The following is a 25,039-nucleotide window of genomic DNA, read 5'->3' as shown; positions in this document are numbered from 1 at the left end:
ACATTTGAGCATAAAAGTCCGAAAGAAAATCTGACATAATTAGGCAGCATAAAAACAAGGTAAGTTTATCACTATGTTATCTTTCGGGTCACTCACAATCCAGAGGCCATCAAATTGCATAGTAGTTTGATAGAAATCCTTGATTTCTTGATGCCACCACTTTGCTGTCTCATTACGGAAGAAGTCAGGGAAGGCAGTGTAAGCCCTGTAGAGCTGCAAAGAAGTAATGAAGTGCTGAAAATTAGCTAAGTTTTATTGCCTCATTTTAACTTGTAGAAATAAGCACTTTTTCTCTACACGATGCTATGTGCTCATACCTAGAATACATAGTACAATGGAACCTCCAAAGACAAAAACTCCAAAAAGGTCAACGATTTGGGTTCAACCAGGATTTGCTTGCAATAGCTCAACAATACTATTTATCATATATGAGAATTTGAGCAAGAATCATCTTTGGAAGTTGACACAGATGATTTGCCTTCGCGGGCCACATAAAATGAGTTGGTGGGCCAGATTTGGCCCCCGGGCCTTACGTTTGACACCTATGATCTAAAGGATTAAATCCACAGGTGTTTTGATTTTTTTATGTATATTTTTGTGTGATGTCACCGCATAAGGGTAGCAGTGATGGCAAAGAGGAAAAGTGTCTTGAGGGCCATAGAAGCAGAAATTTAACTGCAATTGAAGGCGGCTTAGTGAAATATGAGTCACAGAATTCATTAAACATCAACTGAATATGTGTTGCCATGTATTCCACAGTATGTGCTGTAAGAGATGTTAGACAAAAGTTCCAATCAGATCAGCAACTATAGTATTTCCAATGAAAGGAAAGCAATGGCATTATGTTACTCAATATGTGTAGTTGTACTTGTCGTTCTTTGGTGTAAATGAAACTAAACTTGAAATTACTATAAATAATTGGAATTAGACACTATACACTCTGTGGTGTGTTCACATGGAACAGTTTCGATGCACCTGTTCTGTATGACAGGCAAGAATGTTAAGTTGTTTACTTAAAACATTGCCAGTATTGATCAAGTTTGATGAATATATTAATTCACTTTACACTATTTCCTATTGGAAACATGTTTGGAAATGACAACAACTTTCAAGTCAACCAGGGACATTGTGGATTGTGTTCGATTTTGGATGAACTATACAATATCTAAAATGTTTATAAATCATTTTTTACCATACCTGTACTTGGGTGTCCCAGTCCAGAGACTCATTTACTGTGACATTCGGGTAATCTGGCCAAACCTGCAATGCAATGAATGCGATGCCAAGAAAACATACAAACCGTACACAGAGTACATACTGTATGTAGAAAATAGTATGTTTGTATTTCATTTCTGTATGGCTATTCAGGCCACCTTACCTTCCCCCACGCAATGTCATCACTGAGTTTTTTGGGCCATTTAATGAAGACATCCGCTGCCTTACCCCTGTCATAGGCAGAATAATGAGACTCATTGCCTGAAATGGCTGGGTCCTAGGAGTAAAAAAAGGCAAGAGGTTATATTCCCAAAAAGCAACAGTGCCATTTTTTGATCAAAATGTGCAAACTACAAAGGCACCATAATTAATTTCTCACATCGTTTTATATGTTTGCCATTAGTCTGTGTGTCTGTGTTATGCAGAATTTCAAACTTGTTGATTACCAGAATGAAGATGAACCTCATGCCCTCTTTTCTCATGTTATCAACCAAGGTGGGTAGTCCAGAAAAGTCTGGGTCCAGGACAAAGTCAAGCTGCCGATCCATATAATCAATGTCTGCATACTGAACGTCCTGCAGATTCCAGTTAGAAAACAAATAAACAAACATGGTAATATGATTATCCTTTTGCAAAGATTCAACTATCTTTTCAAAAGCCCCATCATGTTGTCAACTTTGGCTAATTAGAACTTTATGAATTGGACCACTTTATCATCAAGGTTGGACCACTTTATGATCAAGGTTGAATATAGTGTCTTGTAAATTTATGAAAAACAACAACAGAATCCTGCTCTGTTGCATTTTCTGTTTCATAATTTAGTATTAGCCTATGGGATCATAGTTTGTGTTGTATTTATGGTTTAAATTCCAAATGTAAGCAATTTTAACTATCACAAACGATATCACTTTTAGGGGGCATCAGTTATTCGCGGCCTGGCTCAGTCCCTATTTCTTGGGGCCGACTTAATATGTGTGTGTGTGTGTGTGTGTGTGTGTGTAGGTGTGTGTGCATGCGTGTGTGTGTGTGTGTGTTTGTATACAATATATATATATATACAACCCCAATTCCAATGAAGTTGGGACGTTGTGTTAAACATAAATAAAAACAGAATACAATTATTTCACAAATCATGTTTGACCTATATTTAATTGAATACACTACAAAGACAATATATTTAATGTTCAAACTGATAAACTTTATTGTTTTTAGCAAATAATTATTAACTTAGAATTTTATGGCTGCAACACGTTCCAAAAACGTTCCGTCTTTGTAGTGTATTCAATTAAATATAGGTCGAACATGATTTGCAAATCATTGTATTCTGTTTTTATTTGTTTAACACAATGTCCCAACTTCATTGGATTTGGGGTTGTATATATACTGTATAGAATTGTGCATGGATCTTAGGGAACTTACATAGGGGATATTTGCTGCCCTCATTTGCTTGTATAGATCTGCTATCTCTTGGTCATTAGCATAACCATAGCGACAGAGCTGAAATCCAAGGGACCAATAAGCAGGTAGAACAGGTCTTCCAATCAGCTATTAAGATAAAAAACAAATGAGGAAGTCAAAACACTTCAGCTGAGAAAAAACTTATTTCGGAAAAATTTGTGTGTGTGAGTGTGTGTGGATATGCGTGTGCATGTGCGTGTGTGTTTAGACTGTCCAAATGAGAGAGCGCAATGAAGTGAAAAACTCCCAGCTGCTGCAGTCCATCAACAGAGGCCCAGGGCCAGACACAACACACACGCACACACACACACACACACACACACACACACACAAACAGGCTCACAAACACAATTTAAAATATTAGTCTCACATACACACGTAACACAAACAAATCAGAAAACTAAGAAGACTTACAGCAGTGTACTCCTGCACCACCATCTCGGGTGTAGGTCCCAGGACCATGTAGAAATCCAGGATGCCTCCCACAGTTCGGTAGGTTAATGCTGGTGTAGGCTGAAAAGTTACATCTGTGTGCAGAAAATACGAGATTTTATGGTTTATTTTAACATCCATCCATCCATCCATTGTCTGTACCATTTTATCCTCACAAGGGTCGCAGGCGTACTGGAGCCTATCCCAGCTATCTTCGAGGTGAGAGGCGGTGTACACCCCAAACTGGTCCCCAGCCAATCGCAGGGCACATACAAACAAACAACCATTCGCGCACACATTCACACCTACGGGCAATTTAGAGTCTTCAATCAACCTACCACACATGTTTTTGGGATGTGGGAGGAAACCGGAGTGCCCGGAGAAAACCCACCCATGCACGGGGAGAACATGCAAACTCCACACAGGCGGGGCCAGGATTTGAACCCCGGTTCTCAGAACTGTGAGGCAGATGTGCTAACCAGTCGGTCACCGTGCCGCCTTATTTGAACATATTCAATTATTTTTCTCTGTGTGCAAAAGATGGTTTTGCTCATCTGGGTATGATGAGAGCATGAATAGCTGAGGGGAAATGCAAGAAAAACAAGTACAAGAATTGTATACATTTGCTAGTTATATTTTATGCATAAGTAATGAGTGTGTGTACTCATTCTACAACCCCAATTCCAATGAAGTTTGGACGTTGTGTTAAACAAAAATAAAAACAGAATACAATGATTTGCAAATTATGTTCAACCTATATTTAATTGAATACACTACAAATACAAGATATTTAATGTTCAAACTGATAAACCTTATTGTTTTTAGCAAATAATAATAATAATAATAAAGAATTTTACATGTTCCAAAAAAAGCTGGGACAGGGTCATGTTCACTATTGTGTTAGATCACCTTTTCTTTTTACAACATTCAATAAATGTTTGGGAACTGAGGACACTAATTGTTGAAGTTTTGTAGGTGGAATTCTTTCCCATTCTTGCTTGATGTAAAACATCAGCTGTTCAACAGTCCGGGGTCTCCGTTGTTGTATTTTACGCTTCATAATGCGCCACACATGTTCAATGAGAGACAGGTCTGGACTGCAGGCAGGCTAGTACCCGCATTCTTTTACTACGATACCACGCAGTTGTAACACGTGCAGAATGTGGTTTGGCATTGCTTGCTGAAATAAGCAGGGGAGTCCATGAAAAAGATGTTGCTTGGATGGCAGCATATGCAGAGAACAAATTTCGTGTGCATGCATACATGTTCATGACAATAAAAGATGATTCTTCTTCTTCTTCTTCTTCCATCTTGTCTTTGTAGTGTATTCAATTAAATATAGGTTGAACATGATTTGCAAATCATTGTATTCTGTTTTTATTTGTTTAACACAACGTCCCAGCTTCATTGGAATTGGGGTTGTACTTAATATGCACGTTATTGGAATGTGAGAGGACACCAGATTAGCTGAAGAAAACCAACGCAATCATGATGGAAATATACACACTTCACACAGGCCTGAGTCAGGATTCAAACCCTGAACTGCTCGGCTGTATCGCAGGCATGCCAACCACTACTTCACCGTGGTGCCAATTATAATGAAATACAATCATTTTGAAAACAATCATTTTAAATATAATTTTCCTCAATCACATGAAGTATAGATTTGAAGAAAAGGCAATAAAAAGAATACAATACATACAAGCTGCAGGACTGATTAGCAATGCTAAGGGGGCAGCTTCCACAAGTACCATTTAGGAACGATCTACGAATCTGTCTTTGACATTTACTGGAGAACAAACTTAAGTAAATACTTAAAGTCTATACATATAAAGCATGTACATTGTATGAAAATAGCAGCATGTTTGTTTTAAGCTGCAGTGTAGTGATGTCTGTTGCTATTAGCTATACATAGATTATAACGTGGGGGAAAAAAACCACCCAAAAAACAATCAAGAAACACGTTGAGTTGCATTGAGTTTTTAGATGGCTTCCTTTCATGCATGATAAAAATATTACATAAATATTAATAGCTTCAGTAAATGCCCACTGCCTCCATGTCAAGGCTTATGCCGACATCATGTGTTTTATCAAGTGTGTGTGTGTGCGTGTGTAGGTGTGTGTGTGAGTGTGTGTGTGTGTGTGTGCGCGCACGTGCACACGCACGTGCAGGTTTTGATTTCCTCTCACCCATTGCATTGCTGTTTAGCAGCAAAACACCATGAGCATCACTAGTGGTCTCCAGTCCCATATAGAATGGGTGGACTCCATAGCAGTTCATCTTGTACTGTAACAAAGAAAACACAAGTCAAATTACTGACTTTTTTTTCCGTTGCTACATTGTTTGTATGCTGTACAAGAACCTTTTTTGATTTTAGTTTTTAGTTATGGGCAAAGCAGTGCTCATTGTAAAGTGTGTAACTTTGAGAGTTGCATACCCAATTGAACTTTGAATTACAATGAAAATATGCAAACAAGACTGACTGGGCAATGGAGGACACAGTGATGTGCTGGAGAAAAGGAAATCTGCCACTTTGAGATGTCAACATATATGACAAAAGCTCACGGGTATGTCAGACTTCATCAGCCTCCTACTCTACTGGTACCTTAGGAGCTGGTAAAATTGTGTGTGTTCGTGCGTGTGTGTGTGTGTTCTTGTAGGGTGGGCATGTGTTTGTGTGGGTGTGTCTGTGGTTTGGGGTTGTTGTAGTATTATGATTTTTACAATCAATGTTAAGGTACTTGTGTTGACACAGGAACATCCGTTGGCATCATAAGGTGTTGCTTGGGTGTGCAATCTTGAGTTACAAATGATGCAGGAAAAAATACTTTTCATTTGCACTAACCATCTGGAACACTTCATCAGATTAAGTTAATAAAACACAGCTTCTAAACAGCCCCAAAATATGTTCCATTTTATTTTACATCTAGAAGAGACGCTTAAAATTAAATATCTAAAAATAAGCAAAGAAACCAAACTTTACTTTCAGCATGTGTATGCTTGTTTTCTTGCAGTAAGATACTTACTCCAGGAGGTTGGTCTTTGGAGAACATTCCCCAGGTGTGATAGTTCAAGTCATGTTTGTATGTTAAATGTTCAGTCTCGCCAAAGCCGTAGACGTACTCAGATGACAAAAGTGTTGATACTTGAATGAACATGTCTGAGAAGGTAAAACCTGGCACTGATGAGTCCCAACTGAGGAAGAAGTGACATAGGCTTTAAATAAATCAAAGAGGATTATTGTTAAAGGGAGTTATTAACATCACAATATTTTACATCCAAGGAAATACTGTCATATTTTCAAATATAATATTTAGCAACATTTAAACTGATACAAAATAACCAACCTTGCTCAGAGAAGTGTCGAAATATGCACATGAGGTGCAATAATTTTTTGGAGGGCTGTAAATCTCATTTCATGTAATATTGTTGTTAGCTGTGAGCTACTGCCCCTGACACTTTTTTTTGCATAATCTCATATGCGGTCACTGATGCTGACTTTGTGTGTTCGTATCCCAATCAGTGACAGTGTGAATGATTGTCTGTCTCTAAACTGTATGCGCCCTGTGATTGATTGGCGGACAGTCTGCATTTCGCCCGAACAACCCTGAACAGGATAAGTGGAATAGTAACTGGATGGATGGATCTCATATGTAGAGTTCGCTGTGCAATTCAATAATTTTCATAATAAGTTTTCATAATACTTTAACTGTTTACATGTGCAGATATTGCCAAAAGAAGTTATTTATTGGATGAAAATGAATGTCCAATGTTCTTATATGTCCTTGTAAATGTTTGTCGTTACTGAAAGCAATTAACCTCAGCAACTAATTTCATGTTAAACTCAAGGAGAGGTAATATTGATTAAAAAAAATTACATTTAAAAATAGATCAATCGCACATCGGGTCATTTATCTAGCTAGGACAGCATAAAATTTATTTACTGTTTTGTCTATTTTTCTACCTTTACTAAATGAGTTTTTGTGTCTTAGATACACCTGAACCTGCACAGTATGTTTATTATTGTGGATGTAGTTTGGAGTGGTGTAGAACTGCAGTGCATCATAATGAGAGGCGATAACGACACAAGAAGGACGAAATATTACAAACACCTCCTAATATGATCGGGTGAAGTTCTATACCACTGCAATGATAAAGTGGTAAACTGTAACCATTGATAGTTTCAATCAAAACTGACCCTAAGCATCTTTGTAAAGGCATATCTTTATGCGGATGTCTATATTGGATGTAATTAAAATGTACAAATACACTTTATTTTGTTGCCAGTAAATGCATCCAGCAAAAAAAATTTCAAATGACACACAGTGTTCAATCTATTCATTCTACTAACTGTAATACTGTATCTTATCTGCATCAAAATAATGTATTGCTAATGCACAAAAATGCAAAGCAGTATCATTTTTAACATACAGTAGTCGATAACATCCAACCTAGTGCATTGACCAGAAAAGAATAAAACAGTTCTGCTTTTCTTTAACAGTTGCACTCACATCTTGGTCCCTGTGCTTTTTCGTATGACCTTGATGCCAAATGGATTACTTTTATAAAGGACCTCGTAAAGCCGTTTGTCCTCATTAGTCCCAGGAACAGGCGGGAGAGACAGCGGAACTGGAACCTCATAACGAACTGTGGCTGGGTCCCAGATCTGGACAGAAGGGCATACTTTCTGTGGTGAACACACAAGATGGTAGTGCTGGTGGAAATAAAATTATTCAGTACAGGGCAATTGATAGACCATATGAACGAAAATACTGTGACAAGAGGGCCTGTTCTAGTTCATCTCTAGTTAATACTATAGTATTCTGATGGTCCTTGAGAAAGAATTCGGCCCTCTATATATTCCACACATATTGAGGAATGGACTGACAATAAAAACATACATACCATACCACACCACATACCTGGTCATTTAACTAGGCTGTGTTGACTTATACTTCACAATGATAAAATACTTTAGGTGACATGGCGCATGGACAAACAAACCTTGAATTGCAGCATGGAACTGCTGTGGAAGGTGATCTGAACATGGAGGTTGTCAATGTCAGGTGACTCAGAGCGGCCGCTGCTCTGGTACCTTTTGTTCCGATTGAGCAATAGCCAAATGCCAGACTTGGTCTGTTCATTTAGTCTGACAATGTATCCATGGTCTTTGGGATAGAAGCACCAGGGAACACGTTCAATGTTGCTTTGCTGAATAGGATGTTGGAAGAAATTAGCAGATTTTAGACTAAGAATGGAAAATTGAGATTTGAAATGACATTTTCCCTCACCTTCCAGATGCAGCCTCGAGCCTTGCACTTTGCCTCATCTCCATGCTCCTCGGGGTGGCAGTCAAAGCGTTGGTACTCCTCTTGCACCACCTCCCAACGCACAATATATGTCTCCCCCAGAGTTAAAGACAGGCGTTGTAAGAACAGAACCTGCATTTGAGTGGGAACTGCAAGTGGTTATGTGCGAAAAGTTGTCATCATCTGTCCTGCAATTGAATAGCAATAAATCCACAGTGCAGTCTGCCTTTGAATCACAGTGACATGGGATAGGCTCCAGTATTCCCGCAATGGATGATGGCAAAAGATGCCATTATGACAGTGAAGAAAGATTGGGCTTCATGTATCGATGGTTCTTAAAACATATTTTTCTATAAGCACTGTATATGTATATATTTTGATTTAGGAGGCGCTTTATAAAAATATGTGTCGGGTTTTCTTAAGCAGTTTCTTAATGACAAACAGTAGCAAATCTCCATGAGGGGAAGGGGGAGCACCGATTCAACAGATTGTGCTATATATTTTATTTTGATAATTAATTCTAAAAATAGATTACAACGTTTATAATTACTTTTTTTTAATTTCATTTTTAATAGCGAGGAGCTGCAAGAAACACTCTTAATAATGATTCAACCTTTACAGACTCTGAATAACAATGTGTCATTATAATGGTTTTAGGACTAATTTCTTCATGTGTGTAACTTCCTGTTCCTGTGGGCTTTGACGTCAGCCTAATGTTTTTCATTCAAACAGTCTAGTGGTCATGCTGGCATATTACCGAACAGTCATGATCCAACCCTTTGAATTCTACTGACCAACACATTAACTGGACAGATCACTTTACCTTAAAAACCACATCAGACAGTTAAAGTGAAAATGGAAGTTTTCCCGTTATCCAGCCTACCTCAGGGGTTGGTGCACCACATTTCTTTTGTTTCATATACAATAAAACACCACTGAGAACAAATGTAGAGGGGAAAAAAGCCAATCCTCCTGCATGGCAAATCAGACAGACCTCTTTGAGACTGACTAACTGATGCGCTTGATGTTGTTTGTGCTCCCAATTAAGACACATCTGTTAATTTCCAAAGCTGCTTCAACAGCCTCTATGGGGAACTATGAGTCACAGCAAATCTTGGGGGAGCTCTGCAGTCACAGTACCACCCTAAAGCTTCTTCATCTGTTTGGTAGACATTAAGGATGTTCATCAAATGTGTCCTTTTCTTTTGAAGTCATATTTTGTTATTATACGGAGTCAAATATTTGATGGGGACCATGCAAGTGCAAAAGAAGTTCAGCTGGGAAATAGGTAAGGTTTTGAATGTATGGGAATAACATATAATAAATATTAAGAATTTTGTGCTTGAAAATATAGAGTTTAGAGATCTTTTGTCCTTCATTTCCAGGAAATGACGGTGTAAAATTTGATTAATGTATCATTCTGTGTTTGACCAGAAAAACCTTGAGCATGACTACGCATGACAGAACAATTTTCTGTATGGTGAAATTAGCTACAAAATTGATTAACTGGATGTTTTCTCATTTTATAGACTCTTCTCTTGTGGGCTTTTAACACATAACCCTGAGCGCACATGCAAGCATTGTAATTTTTTTCCTGTCTCTTTTTATATATAAACACCCACCCACATTAAATTGTTACCATTTCTCACACTTAGTGGCTAACCTTGAAAATGAACAGTGAAATGTAACTCATTCACCTTGCATCTGTCCTGCATCAGTCTAACATAAATATATTCAGAGATGCTTTTTTTAAATATCTTTGTATTTTTTGTAAGCATTACTAACAAACATTGGATTAATAAAATATGTATGTTAATAAAAAGTAACTAATAAGTAAAAACTGTCAAATATTGCCTTCACAAATATTGTAATAAATACTTGACATTAGTACCTTAATAAGTGTAGAATTCAGTACTAGAAGCCATTTTTTTATATTTGTAAATGTACATTATTTGCCTTCTAGTCCTATGTTGTTGCTTTAATTTAGCTCTGATATGATCTTCAGAATGTACCCAACAACATTCACCAGCCTCCCACGGCTGCTTGAGAGCAAATAAAGAAATAAAGAAGCAGCTTTATTAGCGTTAATAATATAATATACAAGCGTGTGAATGAGGATGAATATGAATGAAACAGTACCTCCTTGGCAGCATCATACTGTATTTTGGAATCTGGAAGCATGGTAGTAGAGTTTCCAAGTGATCCAGAGCCCACGTGTGTCACATAAACAGACATAGGACGGTGGGGAACCCCTAAGATTTTGATGTCCTCAAAATGTAGGTTGTTGGGATCCCTGTAGTCATCATGCGTCACCTGCATGGTCAGCACCCTCTGTGAAGCAGAGAAGGCAGAGTAAGCTTGATCTAAATCCAAGTCCTCCAGCCATTATGCTTCAATTTTCTAATGTGATAAAATTCCCACTGTCATAACTAACTCAGGGCGGCACGGTGGCCGACTGGTTAGAGCGTCAGCCTCACAGTTCTGAGGACCCGTGTTCAATCCCCGGCCCCGCCTGTGTGGAGTTTGCATGTTCTCCCCGTGCCTGCGTGGGTTTTCTCCGGGTACTCCGGTTTCCTCCCACATCCCAAAAACATGCATGAATTGGAGACTCTAAATTCCCCGTAGGCATGACTGTGAGTGCGAATGGTTGTTTGTTCCTATGTGCCCTGCGATTGGCTGGCAACCAGTTCAGGGTGTACCCCGCCTCCTGCCCGATGACAACTGGGATAGGCTCCAGCACGCCCGCGACCCTAGTAAGGAGAAGCGGCTCAGAAAATGGATGGATGGATGGATAACTAACTCAGGCTTTTAATTTTGCTTTCATGCCAGGAAATTTGACATCCTTCATATCTTTCTTGGGGGAGTAAAGCAAATGTATTGTATATATTATATCAAACAAAACTTGAGGAGAGTATGATCAGTCATGAGACATTTTTTGTACCAGAAAGGTCTATGCTGGTTTTAAACTTTAAACTTGAGCCCAGATCAGATAGAGAGTAAGGGCTGGATTTACAAAAAAACAGGTGTGCGAGGGAGACTTACATCGATAACAGTGAATTTGTAGTGGATGTATTTGCCTGTTTTGAGAGTCTCTGTGGAAAAAAAGAGAACAGATGTTGGAATTTGTCACAGAGATTGGATATAGACAGTGTTCTTTCACACTGAGTGACTGACCTTCATTTGTTTATCTGTGTGAGCAGAATGTTCAAACAGTTTGAGCATTTTCAGTTGAAGTTGCACATCCTTAATGGAAAAGCTACAAGTATCAATAAAAGTGCAACTGAAATAGTCGTTGTCCTTTATATTAGTACACATTACATTATCCTTTTAATTCATATTGTAAGATTTGGGATTTCTCATCTACTAATGGGGTTAAATACAGTTCAAGTATTAATAAATTGATCAAAAAAGTGCTTAAAACTGACCAAAAAAAAAAGCCTGCAAAATAGTGAAGTAACATTTAGTGGCTTTCTGTACTCATATTTGGACCAACGTAAACACTATTTGAGAAACATTACCTCGGGAATCTCCATCATCCCAAAACAGTTCCCCTGAAGCCTGGGCTTGGTCATCAAGAGCAATGATCAAACCCATGGGATTGCGTCGACTATAGATCAAAATAAAGACAGAAATAACTTTCACATACATTACTGAATATTATTGGGATGTCTGGCCATTACATCTCTAGTAGCTGAAAAGAGAAGACATTTTGAGATATTTACACATTTTGTTGTTAACATTACTACAACCCCAATTTCAATGAAGTTGGGACTTTGTGTTAAACGTAAATAAAAACAGAATACTCAATGCTCATCAAACACCTGTTTGGAACACCCCACAGGTGAACAGGCTAATTGGGAACAGGTGGGTGCCATGATTGGGTATAAAAGGAGCTTCCCTGAATTGCTCCGTCATTCACAAGCAAAGATGGGGCGAGGTTCACCTCTTTGTGAAGAAGTGCGTGAAAAAATAGTCGAACAGTTTAAGGACAATGTTCCTCAACGCACAATTGCAAGGAATTTAGGGATTTCATCATCTACGGTCCATAATATCATCAAAAGGTTCAGAGAATCTGGAGAAATCACTGCCGACTTCAACCGACATCAATGTGTAAAGGATATCACCACATGGGCTCAGGAACACTTCAGAAAACCAATGTCAGTAAATACAGTTCGGCGCTACATCCGTATGTGCAACTTGAAACTCTACAATGCAAAGCAAAAGCCATTTATCAACAACATTCAGAAACGCCGCTGGCTTCTCTGGGCCCGAGCTCATCTAAGATGGACTGATGAAAAGTGGAAAAGTGTTCTGTGGTCCGACGAGTCCACATTTAAAATTGTTTTTGGAAATTGTGGACGTCGTGTCCTCCGGGCCAAAGAGGAAAAGAACCATCCGGACTGTTATGGACGCAAAGTTCAAAAGCCAGCATCTGTGATGGTATGGGGCTGTGTTAGTGCCAATGGCATGGGTTACTTACACATCTGTGAAGGCACCATTAATGCTGAAAGGTACATACAGGTTTTGGAGAAACATATGCTGCCATCCAAGCAACGTCTTTTTCATGGACGCCCCTGCTTATTTCAGCAAGACAATGCCAAGCCACATTCTGCACGTGTTACAACAGCGTGGCTTCGTAGTAAAAGAGTGCGGGTACTAGACTGGCCTGCTTGCAGTCCAGACCTGTCTCCCATTGAAAATGTGTGGCGCATTATGAAGCGTAAAATACGACAACGGAGACCCCGGACTGTTGAACAGCTGAAGCTGTACATCAAGCAAGAATGGAAAAGAATTCCACCTACAAAACCTCAACAATTAGTGTCCTCAGTTCCCAAACGTTTATTCAATGTTGTTAAAAGAAAACGTGATGTAACACAGTGGTAAACATTACCCTGTCCCAGCTTTTTTTGGAATTCTAAGTGAATGATTATTTGCTAAAAACAATCAAGTTTATTAGTTTGAACATTAAATATCTTTGTAGTGTATTCAATTAAATATAGGTCGAACATGATTTGCAAATCATTGTATTTTGTTTTTATTTATGTTTAACACAACGTCCCAACATCATTGGAAATGGGCTTGTACATGAGATATCTAGTATGATGAGTAATTACGATTCAGGGAGAACTAAGTGGTCTTGCCAAGCCTTTGGATGATTAAGAATTGATTAAAAGTCCATATTGTTAATATATTCAGTATAATGCATGCATCACATTTTTCCCATTTGAGGCGCCAATAATCAAGTATTTTTAAGCAGCTTATGCAATCGTCACCAAGGGAACCGGCTGATTATTGCAAGCCAGAGCCCCTTCTCCCCAGCAGTGGACTCTTGCTCCTCCTTGGGGACCTCCAGGCATTCCCAACCTTAGATGATCTAAATATGCTGCCTGTTGTACAAGCCCTTCAGGGTTGCCACATGTATTCTCAGAGTTGGACATCACCGGCAACCGACTGACTACTCATTCCATGGGACATGTCATACACCTACTACAAATTTCAAAGACCAATAATACATGAGCAAACTTCAGTGGGCTTTCCTGGTTGATCAGGTAAAGATCAGGTATAATAAATAGTGTAATTGCACAAGTATTATAGATCCTTGTCATGCAATCTCGTGTGACAACCAACATATTAAAAATGTCCATTGCCTTAGAAATCTCTACCTAAACCATGGGCCATGGAGTTTCTCAACTAAGTTGGCGACCTCAGGGATATGGATGAGGCTTCCCCCAGCTCTGGATTTTTTTTACCCTCTGATGAAATCTTCATTCAAAATCATCAGATTGCTGTTAGTAATTGGACCCCATTTTCTGTACCTGTATGTTGTGGTGACAGCAGGTTTCTGCGTGGGGAGAACTGCGCCGCCTCTTATGTGTAAACCAAGTTTGTCACCAGGTAGATTCAGCTCAATCTTTTGTCTGCGCTCTGCCAAAGGTTTCATCTGATTGGTAAAATGAGAATACGTCATACAGCTTGTCTTAATGCAGAGCTGAGTTTCCATACTACCAGTACACTATAGGTTACTTTTCTTTGTATATAAAACTAGCCTTCTTGCAGTTTAAAAAAAAAAACGTTTGAAGAGTCCTCCACAGATTCGCTCACTCGCTCATTGCTGCTGAGGCCTAGATAGTGCACACTTCATTTCTGATCTCCTGAGGACTGAACTTTTAGAGCAAGCCGAAACAATTTAAAAGGATCGTCTCTCAATCTCATCTCATTCACCGTCCTATCTGCTGTAGGTCCTTTTATCCTCTCATGTGATGCTCTAATTCTTCTGTTCTCTGTGTTTCCATCAAGGTGTGTACTATTTTATGTAGTATGGTGCTATGGCTGCGTGTCTAGGCTGGAGTTAGCACATCTACAAGCAATTTAAAATTCTCTCCGACTGTCCTTAATCCCGTAATTCCACTCATCCAGCCAGTAGAGCACATTAAGAAAGTAAATCAGTTTTAAGGTCCCCAGGTGCCTTTAACATTGATGCCCGCTAACCTGTTTGGTAGGCCATGTTTTAAAGGAAATATTTAAAATTTATAACACCTTCTGTTGTTGTATAATTTAAACAAAGGTGTGCTTTTGCACCCCACACAGATAAGATGAAGATAAAAATAGAATGGTACTGTTTCATAGTTTCTGCTATTTTCCATGCATTGAAAAACAAAACAAAAACAGCAATGAAATAATACAAAATACATATTGTACAAAGGTTCAATGAATACAATGTCCCCAAGTCTTTGTCCTCCAATGTGTCTGTATTTCTACACTTTACCCCCTCAAATCCTGGCTTTCTCTTTTCACTTCATAATGTAATTTGATCTGTTAGTCCTGTACGTCTTGCACTAGATCAGTTGCCCTTATTTCCCCTCATCCTCATACCTAAATAACCACTAGGGACCGACCAGGACAAGGGGCCAGCAATGAGAAACAAAATCTAATCGTCCATCTGATCAGCGACCACTTTACAATGGCACTGTGACGTCCAAAATAAGATCCCAGAGGGACTCAACACCTCTTTTATCTCTTCGTAAGGAAGCTGGTCTCTCCGCTCTCGTCTGTGCCCCTGATTCCACTCTATCTTTGTCTTCAGTCTCGCTCTGTCTTATCTCTCTTGTCTCCAAGTCCCAGACAAAGAACTTCATGCATAGACTTCCACGTGATACTCTGTTCTTTGTGGTGCTAATGCCTCTAATACTGATAAGCCCCTCTCTGCAATCATTCTCTTGAGCACTACATTTACCATTTGATTGCACCTGTAGAATTAAAGCATTCTTGCACAATAAATTAATCCAGCAATGATGCAGCAGCAAAGAATCCAGTTTAGCCTAATCATGATCCCTCTCCCCTGTTGAGGCAGTTTATGATATTTACTTTTTGTTAAGGCTGTATCAAGGAGATGCTAATTTGGCTCCATTGACATTTGTAAATCACTTGTTTTTTAATTGGATTACACAATACCAGATGATCATGTCTTCTCAGAGGCTTAAATTGTGTAACTGGTGTGCCCATACAGGGTGTTCCAAATTATTATCCTGATGTATGAAATATTGTTAAATAAACATTTACATTTTTGTATAGATCATTTTTTTCCCTCCCGTCTCTATAGATCACTGAAATCGATCTCAGAAAAGTTTGATGATAATTTACCCAGATGAGCCTGATTAAAGGAAAAGTACTTAATGACTTTGTGCTCATTATTAGGCAAGTCATATTATATTTATATACACGCACACACACACTTAATTACTGAGCAACATTATTCCCTTTATTACAATTCTGAAGGTGTTTTATTTATTATTGCTTTAATACAGCATATTGCAAATAATCCCTACAGAAATATGTTGAGTTCATTTGGTCACAGGAAAGGTGAAGTACAAAAGATATCTCTAATGAGTATGCAAAGTCTTACCGTCTCGTAGTCATACCACAAAGCATCCGGGATATATGCATCCAACATAACCACACCCTGCAAAAAAAGTGACAATATTTGTCATGCATTAACAAATTCCAATTTCAACCTTGATCTATTTTTTCATTCAATCATGTTTTTGTGGGTCTAGGTTACAGAGAGCAAAGAGTAACAAAGACTACTAACGGTAATCTTAAAATGTGTGAAGGTAGAAGTTAAAATACACCACAAGGGAAGCATTTTAGAAATATTACATACATAATTACCTCAGATAAGTAATTTTTAACAGTAGTGTGAAGTGTGATTTCTACACAGCTCCTACACATTTCAGTCTGCACCACTATTATGCAACTCATGATAGGAAAGACCATATCAACTGACAACTGGTGACAATTTTTGATGGCTCAAGGTGACGGACAGACAAGACCAATCAATAGAAGAGCACCAGCCCTTTGATAGCCTTGTCAGATCATGGCTTTTTTTTGACAGGTGGAAGACGGCACAGATATAAATACAGAGAGAGCAATGAATGAAGCAGCCACAGGTCCTTCTCAAAAATTATTAATAACAATATGGCAATGGTATCACATCATCCTACCCATCAAAAGCAAGTCACGTGCGTAATATCTTTAGCAGCATGTTTTTTTCCATCAAGACAGACGATAAAAAGAGGAGACTACAATATCCCACCTTCATATTGTAAAAGGGGGTAAAGGTTCCATGGGCACACAATACCCACACAAAAGGCTTAATGAAGATGGAGCCGTATACTTTTTAAATAAATATTTTTATATACAATTATTATTAAATCTAAATATAATAATGCAATATTTTTATTGGACCAGTTCGGGGTGTACCTCTCTCCTGAAGTTAGCTACAGTACAGAAAATGGATGGATTTGTATTGCATTGCACTGCAATATACGTGGTTGAATTTCAAACAGTTGCAATGAGTGCAGGAGCAAAGCTTATCAAAGGGTAACATTTAATACAGATCACAGGGTTTGGGTACCTAATTTTATGTTATCTGATGTACTTGCCATGCCTATCAGTTACCATACTGGCTAATGGGAAAGAAAAGAAAGGCTTAGCATTGCTGCTAAATATGATTCAAAGGGATAGCGCATGATGCCTGTCTCCACGTTTACTTTACCGAAGCAAGCTCTTTAAACCACAAGGTAGACAGACCACAGTTTGATCTCCATGTTATACTATGATCAGTCAGTACAGGTGAGAGGGGTAGTGAATGGCACAGAGGCAAGTGAAAGAGATCCTGGATGAAATGGAAAAGGATCACACAAAAGAGTTGACAGGAGCTGATGAGGCGAATCAAGATTAGAAAAGAAGCCAACATTTGATGTAGTGTAAAGAAGAAATAAAAAGAAAAGTGGAAAATGGGCAAAAGGAGGGTGTGGATTGTGACCAGAGGGGATGTTGGGGAGCAAGTCAATAGATCTACCCTGTTTTCCACAAAGATCAAGGTTAGTGCAGCTACTGATCTGAACGGTGGGCATCATTAGAGCAATCGGTAGGCAGATGCACAGAATCTTGAATGAGGAAAGACAGTGTATTGAAGTTGATAGTAATGCCGGTTAGAAATTAGTGGGAATTTGATCTTTGATGGCTTCATCCTCAGCATCTTACCCCTACCCAGATCTTATTATGATTTTTTGCATTTGCAGTCTTCCCGATCTAAAAACAGTTTAGGGGGTGATCTACTCTGACAGGGGTGTAATACAATGGCTGATTACAATGGCGCTCTGCAGATAGAGAAAGGGGAGGATGGTCTGTCACTGTACATTATGTAGTCACTGCCGATTACTACTTCACCAGTTAATGGCTGTGACGGTGCAGCTGCAATGCTGGATTACCTGGTGAGATGCAAAGACGATGGACTTGGCAACTGTCAAACAATGGGATCATCACCACAATTGCAAGCATATGGATTTTCTAGCTGTACAAGTTCCTATTAAGGAAGTCACCATTAAGTATTGTTATAGTGGATGTATTTGATAAAGTTTAATTCCATTGAATAAAATAAATCCAAACCACCACCCAATGAAACCTTATGCCACAGCTTCTGTAAATGCACCAGTATGTGGACGCTCTTGAGAAATATTTTTTAATACTAAACTTTAACTATTATTGCTATCCATCCATCCATCCATTATCTGAGCCGCTTCTCCTCACTAGGGTCGCGGGCGTGCTGGAGCCTATCCCAGCTGTCATCGGGCAGGAGGCGGGGTACACCCTGAACTGGTTGCCAGCCAATCGCAGGGCACATTGAAACAAACAACCATTCGCACTCACAGTCATGCCTACGGGCAATTTAGAGTCTCCAAATAATGCATGTTTTTGGGATGTGGGAGGAAACCGGAGTGCCCGGAGAAAACCCACGCAGGCACGGGGAGAACATGCAAACTCCACACAGGCGGGGACGGGGATTGAACCCCGCACCTCAGAACTGTGAGGCTGACGCTCTAACCAGTCGGCCACCGTGCCGCCGTGCCGCCTTATTGCTATCCATGTATGTTAAAATGTATTGTAGTTGCAGAATACTAAAACATCAAGAGAGCACTGAAAATGAAAGAGTCCGCATTGAAGCACTCCATGATGCTGACTGATATCTGTGAGAAGTCCTTTCAAAAGTTTGAATGTTGCCAAAAAGGATGCTGCAAAAAAATCTGGATCTCATAGGTAGATCTGTTCAAATGAATACACAAAATGGGAGCATGACACTGGAGAAATAAATCTCTGCTGTGATATGGGGAAATGGACAACTCTGAACAAAGAGTTTCCCTGGTAAGCTACAATAAGTATTTTTTTCATGAACATAGAATCTTTTTTTTAATTTTTGTCCTGTTCAGCTTTTAGGTTAAGCAGAATGGAGGATCTGTATCCCTTTTATGCCGGAAGAGGTTTATTGTGTCACACTGGAGTTTTTAAGCTCCCGCTGTGGTTTCTTAGTATTATAATTGATACTTATTGGCAATTAGAGTCAATCAGTCGAACACAACAAAGTTTCTAGAGGGGAGTGAGAAAAGAAGACAAAAGACAAAGCACTAACAGTAAACAAGATGAGAAAAGTAAATCATTACATATCTAGACCAATGAAACATTAGATATGAGTGTTGTATGGTGCAGTAGTGTTACACCCTGTGAGGGAAGGACTGGACAAGGTAGGACAGAAGAAGGACGGGAGAAGAAGCATGCAGGACAACGTGCAAGTGTCGTGTAATTGCTGTGCCTGCACCGCGTTGGCTGAGGACCCCACCCAATCAATTGAGAGGCAGGATCGGGCTCAGGAGTCCACCCGACAACAGCCTGGCGGATGGGACACGTCCCTCACCAGCCCCACCGAGGCGCCACAAAAACTGATGAGGCCGCAGGGACCCAATGCCACCCCCCAGCTGCCCCCCGCACCCACACCCCAACACACACCCACATGCAAACTCAGAATCAAAATGTTGTTGTAGTAGTGGCAACTGGACTGTCCAGCAACCAGATACCAACTTTTCATTGTGTGTCCCAAGCCTTTTGTCCACAGTTGGTGATGGATTGATTTGACTGCCACCCCCAGTGTTGGTGCTGGTCAGTGCATCTGTTGTATCTGTGACCTTTCAGAAGCTCCCGAGAAAATTGCTCTTGTTAAGCTTTGCTGTTACTAGCTTTTGTTTGTCTTCTTATTGGTTTTCGTACAATCTTTTATGCTTTTTTGATACATTCTTGAGAGCTGCGCCCTCAGCTTGAAGTATTCTCAACTATTCTGCTATCACACCAATTGAAGTAACTTGGTACACACACTATGAATAGAATTTACTTTCCAACTTTCCCTAAATCACAACGGGCCATGCTAAATTGCTCGGTAATCAGGCCACTTTGACATGACCGCGATCGCTGTACCTGTGCATGTACAGATGCATGTACAGAACACCACAGTACATGAAACTTAGCACTTGGACATTACTAAGCACAGCCACACACACACACTTCCATCTATACTTCTAATCTGCTTGTAATGAGGTCAGTGCTCTCATTAGAGCTGAGAGAAAAGAGTGAGAGTATGAAAGAGGAAGAAAGAGGGATGAGAGGAGGGGAGGGCAACAAAGCAAATCCCATGTCATGTTTTCCCAGTGGAGGTCAGTGTGTGTGTGTGTATGTGAAAGTGTGTGCGCGTGCATGCATGTGTGTGTCAGATGAGCTGGTCATCCAATTTGGATGGCACTTACTGCATTAAAAATGTCCCATTAGAACTGTTCAAGTCTCAGGGGTCAGTGGTTGTAGTCAATGGTTCAAGTATATGTGTTGTTGCATAACTGTTTGTTGTTCATTTTGACTAACCGGGTCCAGTACAGGTGTGATGAGCAGGTGTTTGCCCCAGAGAAACTGGCGATCTATAGCCCAGGTGGCATTGTCAGAATAGAACCTTAGCAGCAACAGTGAACAGCAAAATATTAGTTACATATATACTAAAAAAAAATGCACAGTATAACAGTAAACAGTATAAATAAATCATTCCTAAGAAGACTGAAAGAATAAAGACTCATTAGAAGAACATTAGATCTTCCTGGATTGAAAAAAAGGAGGAAAAAAAACCTTAAAAATACAATTAAAAATTAATATGCTACAATACAGGTATTATATAAAGATTGAATTTGGTATTTTAAAATAAATGAATAAATTAACATTAATACACATTCTGGTGAATGAAAAACTGCAAATTTCCTCGAAGTCACACTTGTGTTGTGGGCTTCACAATATTCAAAATGACATACTCATGCATGAGGGGACGCACAACGGTCTCCCCTGTGGTGCTGGCTTTGAAGAAGAGTGTGTAGAGGTATGGCAGCAGTGTGTAACGAATCCTCAGGTAGTGTTTGGAGCTCTCCACCAGAGTTGAGCCTGGCCCATATGCCGCTGGATCCTGAGGCTGCAGACAACATCAATTACTGGGACTAGAGGTGATGAGCGAGAACCTCACTTGCCCTCTGATTTGTTTTAGGGGGAGCACATGAGTGTACCAACAAGTCAGTCTTGCAGATTGCACTACATTTCTCACATTTACAAATGACATGGCTTATTTTAATGTCCTGAAAGCTTAAAGATAAAATGGTCTTACTGAGTTATCTGTGACGGCAAATAGAATTTCATAACTGAAATGTATTTAAACTAACTTGTGGTATTAAATATCTGAAAACATAATAGCTTGATTTTTTTCAAGGTCGTGCATGCACACACACATACAAACACACACAGACGCACGTACACACGCACACACACGTCAGGAAAATGAAGTCACAACACTTCATCTGGTACCACTACCTCCTGGCTTTGTTGAAGAGTCGTCACTGTTTAAATGCATTTGCTACAATAGAACCAATTCAATGTGAGATAAAAGGGAGGAGTATTCTTTGAATAATTCAAAGAGGCCAATTAGCTACTAACCGACCACTGTCTTAATAATAACCCTATGCCTTTGCCACCTCCAACAGTGAAGCAAAATGATGTGTGTGTGTGTGTTCGTTTGCACAGACATCGGATTAAGAGCTATGATTAGGTTTAAGCAAAGGTCACATATGTTTTTTGTTTTGGCAAAATATTACTTCGGATTTATGATTATGTTCATAACCACTTTTTACATATACCAGTAGGATCTGGATGTGCTTTTGCGCACACAGACACACGTACACACACACACACATACACACACATGCACAGGCACAGAAACAGACACAAATGCACTTCATTCCATTTATAACTGTTCTATCTTTGTATCACTGATGAGCATGGAACTGTCACGTCTGATGCCAGAGCCTTCATTTTCATGCTGTTCACCACTAAGGGTCTGATTTTTCTCCCCAGTCATTTGTGCTTAACTGATATAATCAGTATTTGATGTCAATATAAACACCGCTCTTTGCACATAGGGTGGTTTTCCTTTGTTAAGTCTCATGCCATTTGTGAGATTCAAGTCAAAGCAAGTTGAGTCCCAATCTCTAACTTCTTTGTCAAAAAGAAATTAATATATTCTGACAATGACAATGGCGAGGCCAATCTACACCAATGGTCATAAAGTCCAGCTATTATAAGTTACCAAACTGCAAATGGAAAGTTTAAAGTGTAAAAAAGCAGTATCATTGAGGGCACCAATTCTGAATCAACCCCATGTAGCCTTAAAAGTAAAATGATGTACAGCATAAGTCGACCCCAGTTCCCTCATGTCTTACATAAGAAAATGAGAAATATGTTCATATAAGAAAAGAATAATCACGTATCCAGTGGTTGTTTTTCTTTTCTATCATAAATATGTTTTCTATCATGAATATGTTTTCGGAATCAATATTACCTAGTTCGAAATTTTGAAGGATAACGTTTATCAGAGCCTACCTTTAGAAAAATGTACATCTGCCAGTTGAATTTGAAGTCTTTTGTGATTACTTTTCATACTTGTATGACAGTTGTTAAAATGTTACTTTAAATATTGCATTTAGTTGACCAAGATGTTATGACGACAACAGTTTGACTCTGGAACAAATGATTTCCAAATTCAGTGACTGCCTCTTTTAAAACTAGTTTTGGCCTTTCTGAGTGTGACAAGTGATTGCTTTAAAGCATAAACACTATTGTCCGTGAGTTACCACCCCCTCCCAGTATTTGTGTCCCATCTACTCAATTCTCTTCTACAATAATGCATTCAAGCCAATGTGATACATAAACATAAAACTTAATACCACAAGGAACGTGCAACATGACTTAAGAGCACTCTACCTTGTAGTCCTTAGCATTGTGGTTGCGGCTGAAGGGATAGAAAGCTCCCACTTGCATCCAGCGACGGCATAATTCTTCACTGGAGTTATCAAAAAATCCGCAGATGTCAGCTCCAATCTGAAACGAATGAAAGCCTTAAATGTCAATGTTTGCGTCTGTTTATGAAACTTACAGGTTTCCTGTGAGAAAATGGCATCCATACAATTACAGTTAGGCACACACACATACACACACAAAGGGAGTTGCCATTAAGCAGAGGTGAGTAGTAACGTGCTACATTTACTCCGTTACATTTACTCAATTAAGATTTTCCATAAAGTGTACTTGTCAGAGTACTTTAAATGCACCGTACCTTTTACTTTTACTTGATGTATACTTGACATGTTGAAAACTTGCTGGAAGTTACGTGCATGTATTACATAACATAAACAATGCAAATATGCATTTTTACTGACCCCATAACATCTTTTGTTATCTGACCTTCAAATATATTTTATAAAATTACAAGTATACAATAGAATGAAAATGCCTGAAATGTCATAGTGTGTCACTTGCAGTTCCTTTTTTGGAACTTGGGTGGCGCTTGGTGCCTCACCTTCCCCTCTCCGTCGCTCCTCTGCCTGGGGGCCGGATTTTTCTTTGTTGATAAAAAAAGACACCATTCTGCGCACCTGTATTGACTTCCGAGGCCTCAACGACATTACCGTGAAAAATAAAGTGCCTCTACCTCTCATAGCCTCTTCCTTCGAACCCCTCTGTGACGCCCAAATATACACCAAGTTGGACCTGCGCAATGCTTACAATCGTATTCGCATTAAGGAGGGTTGACAAATGGAAAACCGCCTTCAATACACAACTCAGACATTTTGAGTATCTTGTAATGCCCTTTGGGTTAACCAACTGTGTTCCAAACCTTTATCAACGATATCCTCCGTGATATGCTGAACCGGTTCATCTACATCTATTTGGATGACATTCTCATCTTCTCCCGCTCTCTTGAAGAACATCGCCATCATGTCCGCCAAGTCCTTCAGTGTCTCCTTGAGAGCCGTCTCTTTGTCAAGCCTGAGAAATGCAAATTCCACCTTACCTCTATGCAGTTCCTGGGATACATTATTGCCAAGGGACAACTACAACCAGACCCAGTGAAGATTCAAGCAGTTGTTGATTGGCCCATTCCCTCCACCCATAAAGAGCTGCAATGTTTCCTGGGATTTTCCAATTTCTACTGACGATTCATCCGTAATTATAGCACAGTTGCCATACCTCTCGAGTTACTCGACTCCCCGCGATTGTGCTTACCCCATTGTGTTCTTCTCCTTATCCAGTGCTCCCTCTATGTCCCCTGCCTCGCCGTCTGTCCCAGCCACGCCGCCAGGCACTTCCTCCTGCCCAAGCCCCCCCCCGCTTCCTGCATGTTCCCTGCTTTGGACAACCACCCACACTCCTCGAACATCCAGCCTCCGAGATATCCTTCAATAAACCATTCTCAGTTACTTCCCCCGCTTCCGCCTGCTTTGGGCTCAATTCAATCTCACAAGATCACCGATCATGACATGAAATTCTCATTGGTATGCCATTGCAAATCATTTGTGGGTGTGTTTAAAAGAAAAATCATGTGAAGTCTTACGTTCATAACTGTACTGTGTCAGCTCATTTATTGGCAGACAGTAGACAGTAGACATGATCTGTGATCTTTATTTAAATTGATTACACAATGCAAGTCAAGAGACTTTCAAAGACCAGTCCCTCAACACTGCTGTAGTTCTATTGTTTACTGTTGGTCACATTTTACAACAAACTAAATGGGAGGGAATCGATCAAAATACCATTTCTCTCTCTTATTTTCTCTCTATTTATAGTATGTTAGCACTGTGTACTCTGTGTGTGCATTCACACAAACCTGACATTTGTATGACACAGTGCCACCTTGATGCCGGTGGTGTATTTATTA

General features: G+C 39.5%; 1 protein-coding gene across 2 annotated transcripts in view; it reads right to left on the bottom strand.

Moving 5' to 3' along the window:
* si (sucrase-isomaltase) overlaps nucleotides 1-25,039 on the bottom strand; it is a 67,326-nt gene that overhangs the window by 18,035 nt on the left and 24,252 nt on the right. For both annotated transcript variants that reach the window (XM_061782322.1, XM_061782323.1), the window contains exons 17-35: nucleotides 23,086-23,202; nucleotides 21,093-21,247; nucleotides 20,659-20,743; nucleotides 16,319-16,375; nucleotides 14,232-14,356; nucleotides 11,934-12,022; nucleotides 11,458-11,507; nucleotides 10,555-10,746; nucleotides 8,398-8,547; nucleotides 8,111-8,317; nucleotides 7,618-7,772; nucleotides 6,133-6,301; nucleotides 5,296-5,392; nucleotides 3,088-3,200; nucleotides 2,635-2,760; nucleotides 1,662-1,790; nucleotides 1,379-1,492; nucleotides 1,198-1,260; nucleotides 97-213 (exon numbers count right to left, since the gene is read on the bottom strand). In XM_061782322.1, the coding sequence (XP_061638306.1) occupies nucleotides 97-213; nucleotides 1,198-1,260; nucleotides 1,379-1,492; nucleotides 1,662-1,790; nucleotides 2,635-2,760; nucleotides 3,088-3,200; nucleotides 5,296-5,392; nucleotides 6,133-6,301; nucleotides 7,618-7,772; nucleotides 8,111-8,317; nucleotides 8,398-8,547; nucleotides 10,555-10,746; nucleotides 11,458-11,507; nucleotides 11,934-12,022; nucleotides 14,232-14,356; nucleotides 16,319-16,375; nucleotides 20,659-20,743; nucleotides 21,093-21,247; nucleotides 23,086-23,202 (2,310 nt within the window). The remainder of the gene's footprint in view (nucleotides 1-96; nucleotides 214-1,197; nucleotides 1,261-1,378; nucleotides 1,493-1,661; nucleotides 1,791-2,634; nucleotides 2,761-3,087; nucleotides 3,201-5,295; nucleotides 5,393-6,132; nucleotides 6,302-7,617; nucleotides 7,773-8,110; nucleotides 8,318-8,397; nucleotides 8,548-10,554; nucleotides 10,747-11,457; nucleotides 11,508-11,933; nucleotides 12,023-14,231; nucleotides 14,357-16,318; nucleotides 16,376-20,658; nucleotides 20,744-21,092; nucleotides 21,248-23,085; nucleotides 23,203-25,039) is intronic.

This window comes from Phyllopteryx taeniolatus, chromosome 8 (assembly GCF_024500385.1).
Source record: "Phyllopteryx taeniolatus isolate TA_2022b chromosome 8, UOR_Ptae_1.2, whole genome shotgun sequence".
Classification (NCBI taxonomy): Eukaryota; Metazoa; Chordata; class Actinopteri; order Syngnathiformes; family Syngnathidae; genus Phyllopteryx; species Phyllopteryx taeniolatus.
Note: the sequence above shows the minus strand (reverse complement) of the source record. Positions and strands in the feature narration are given on the sequence as shown.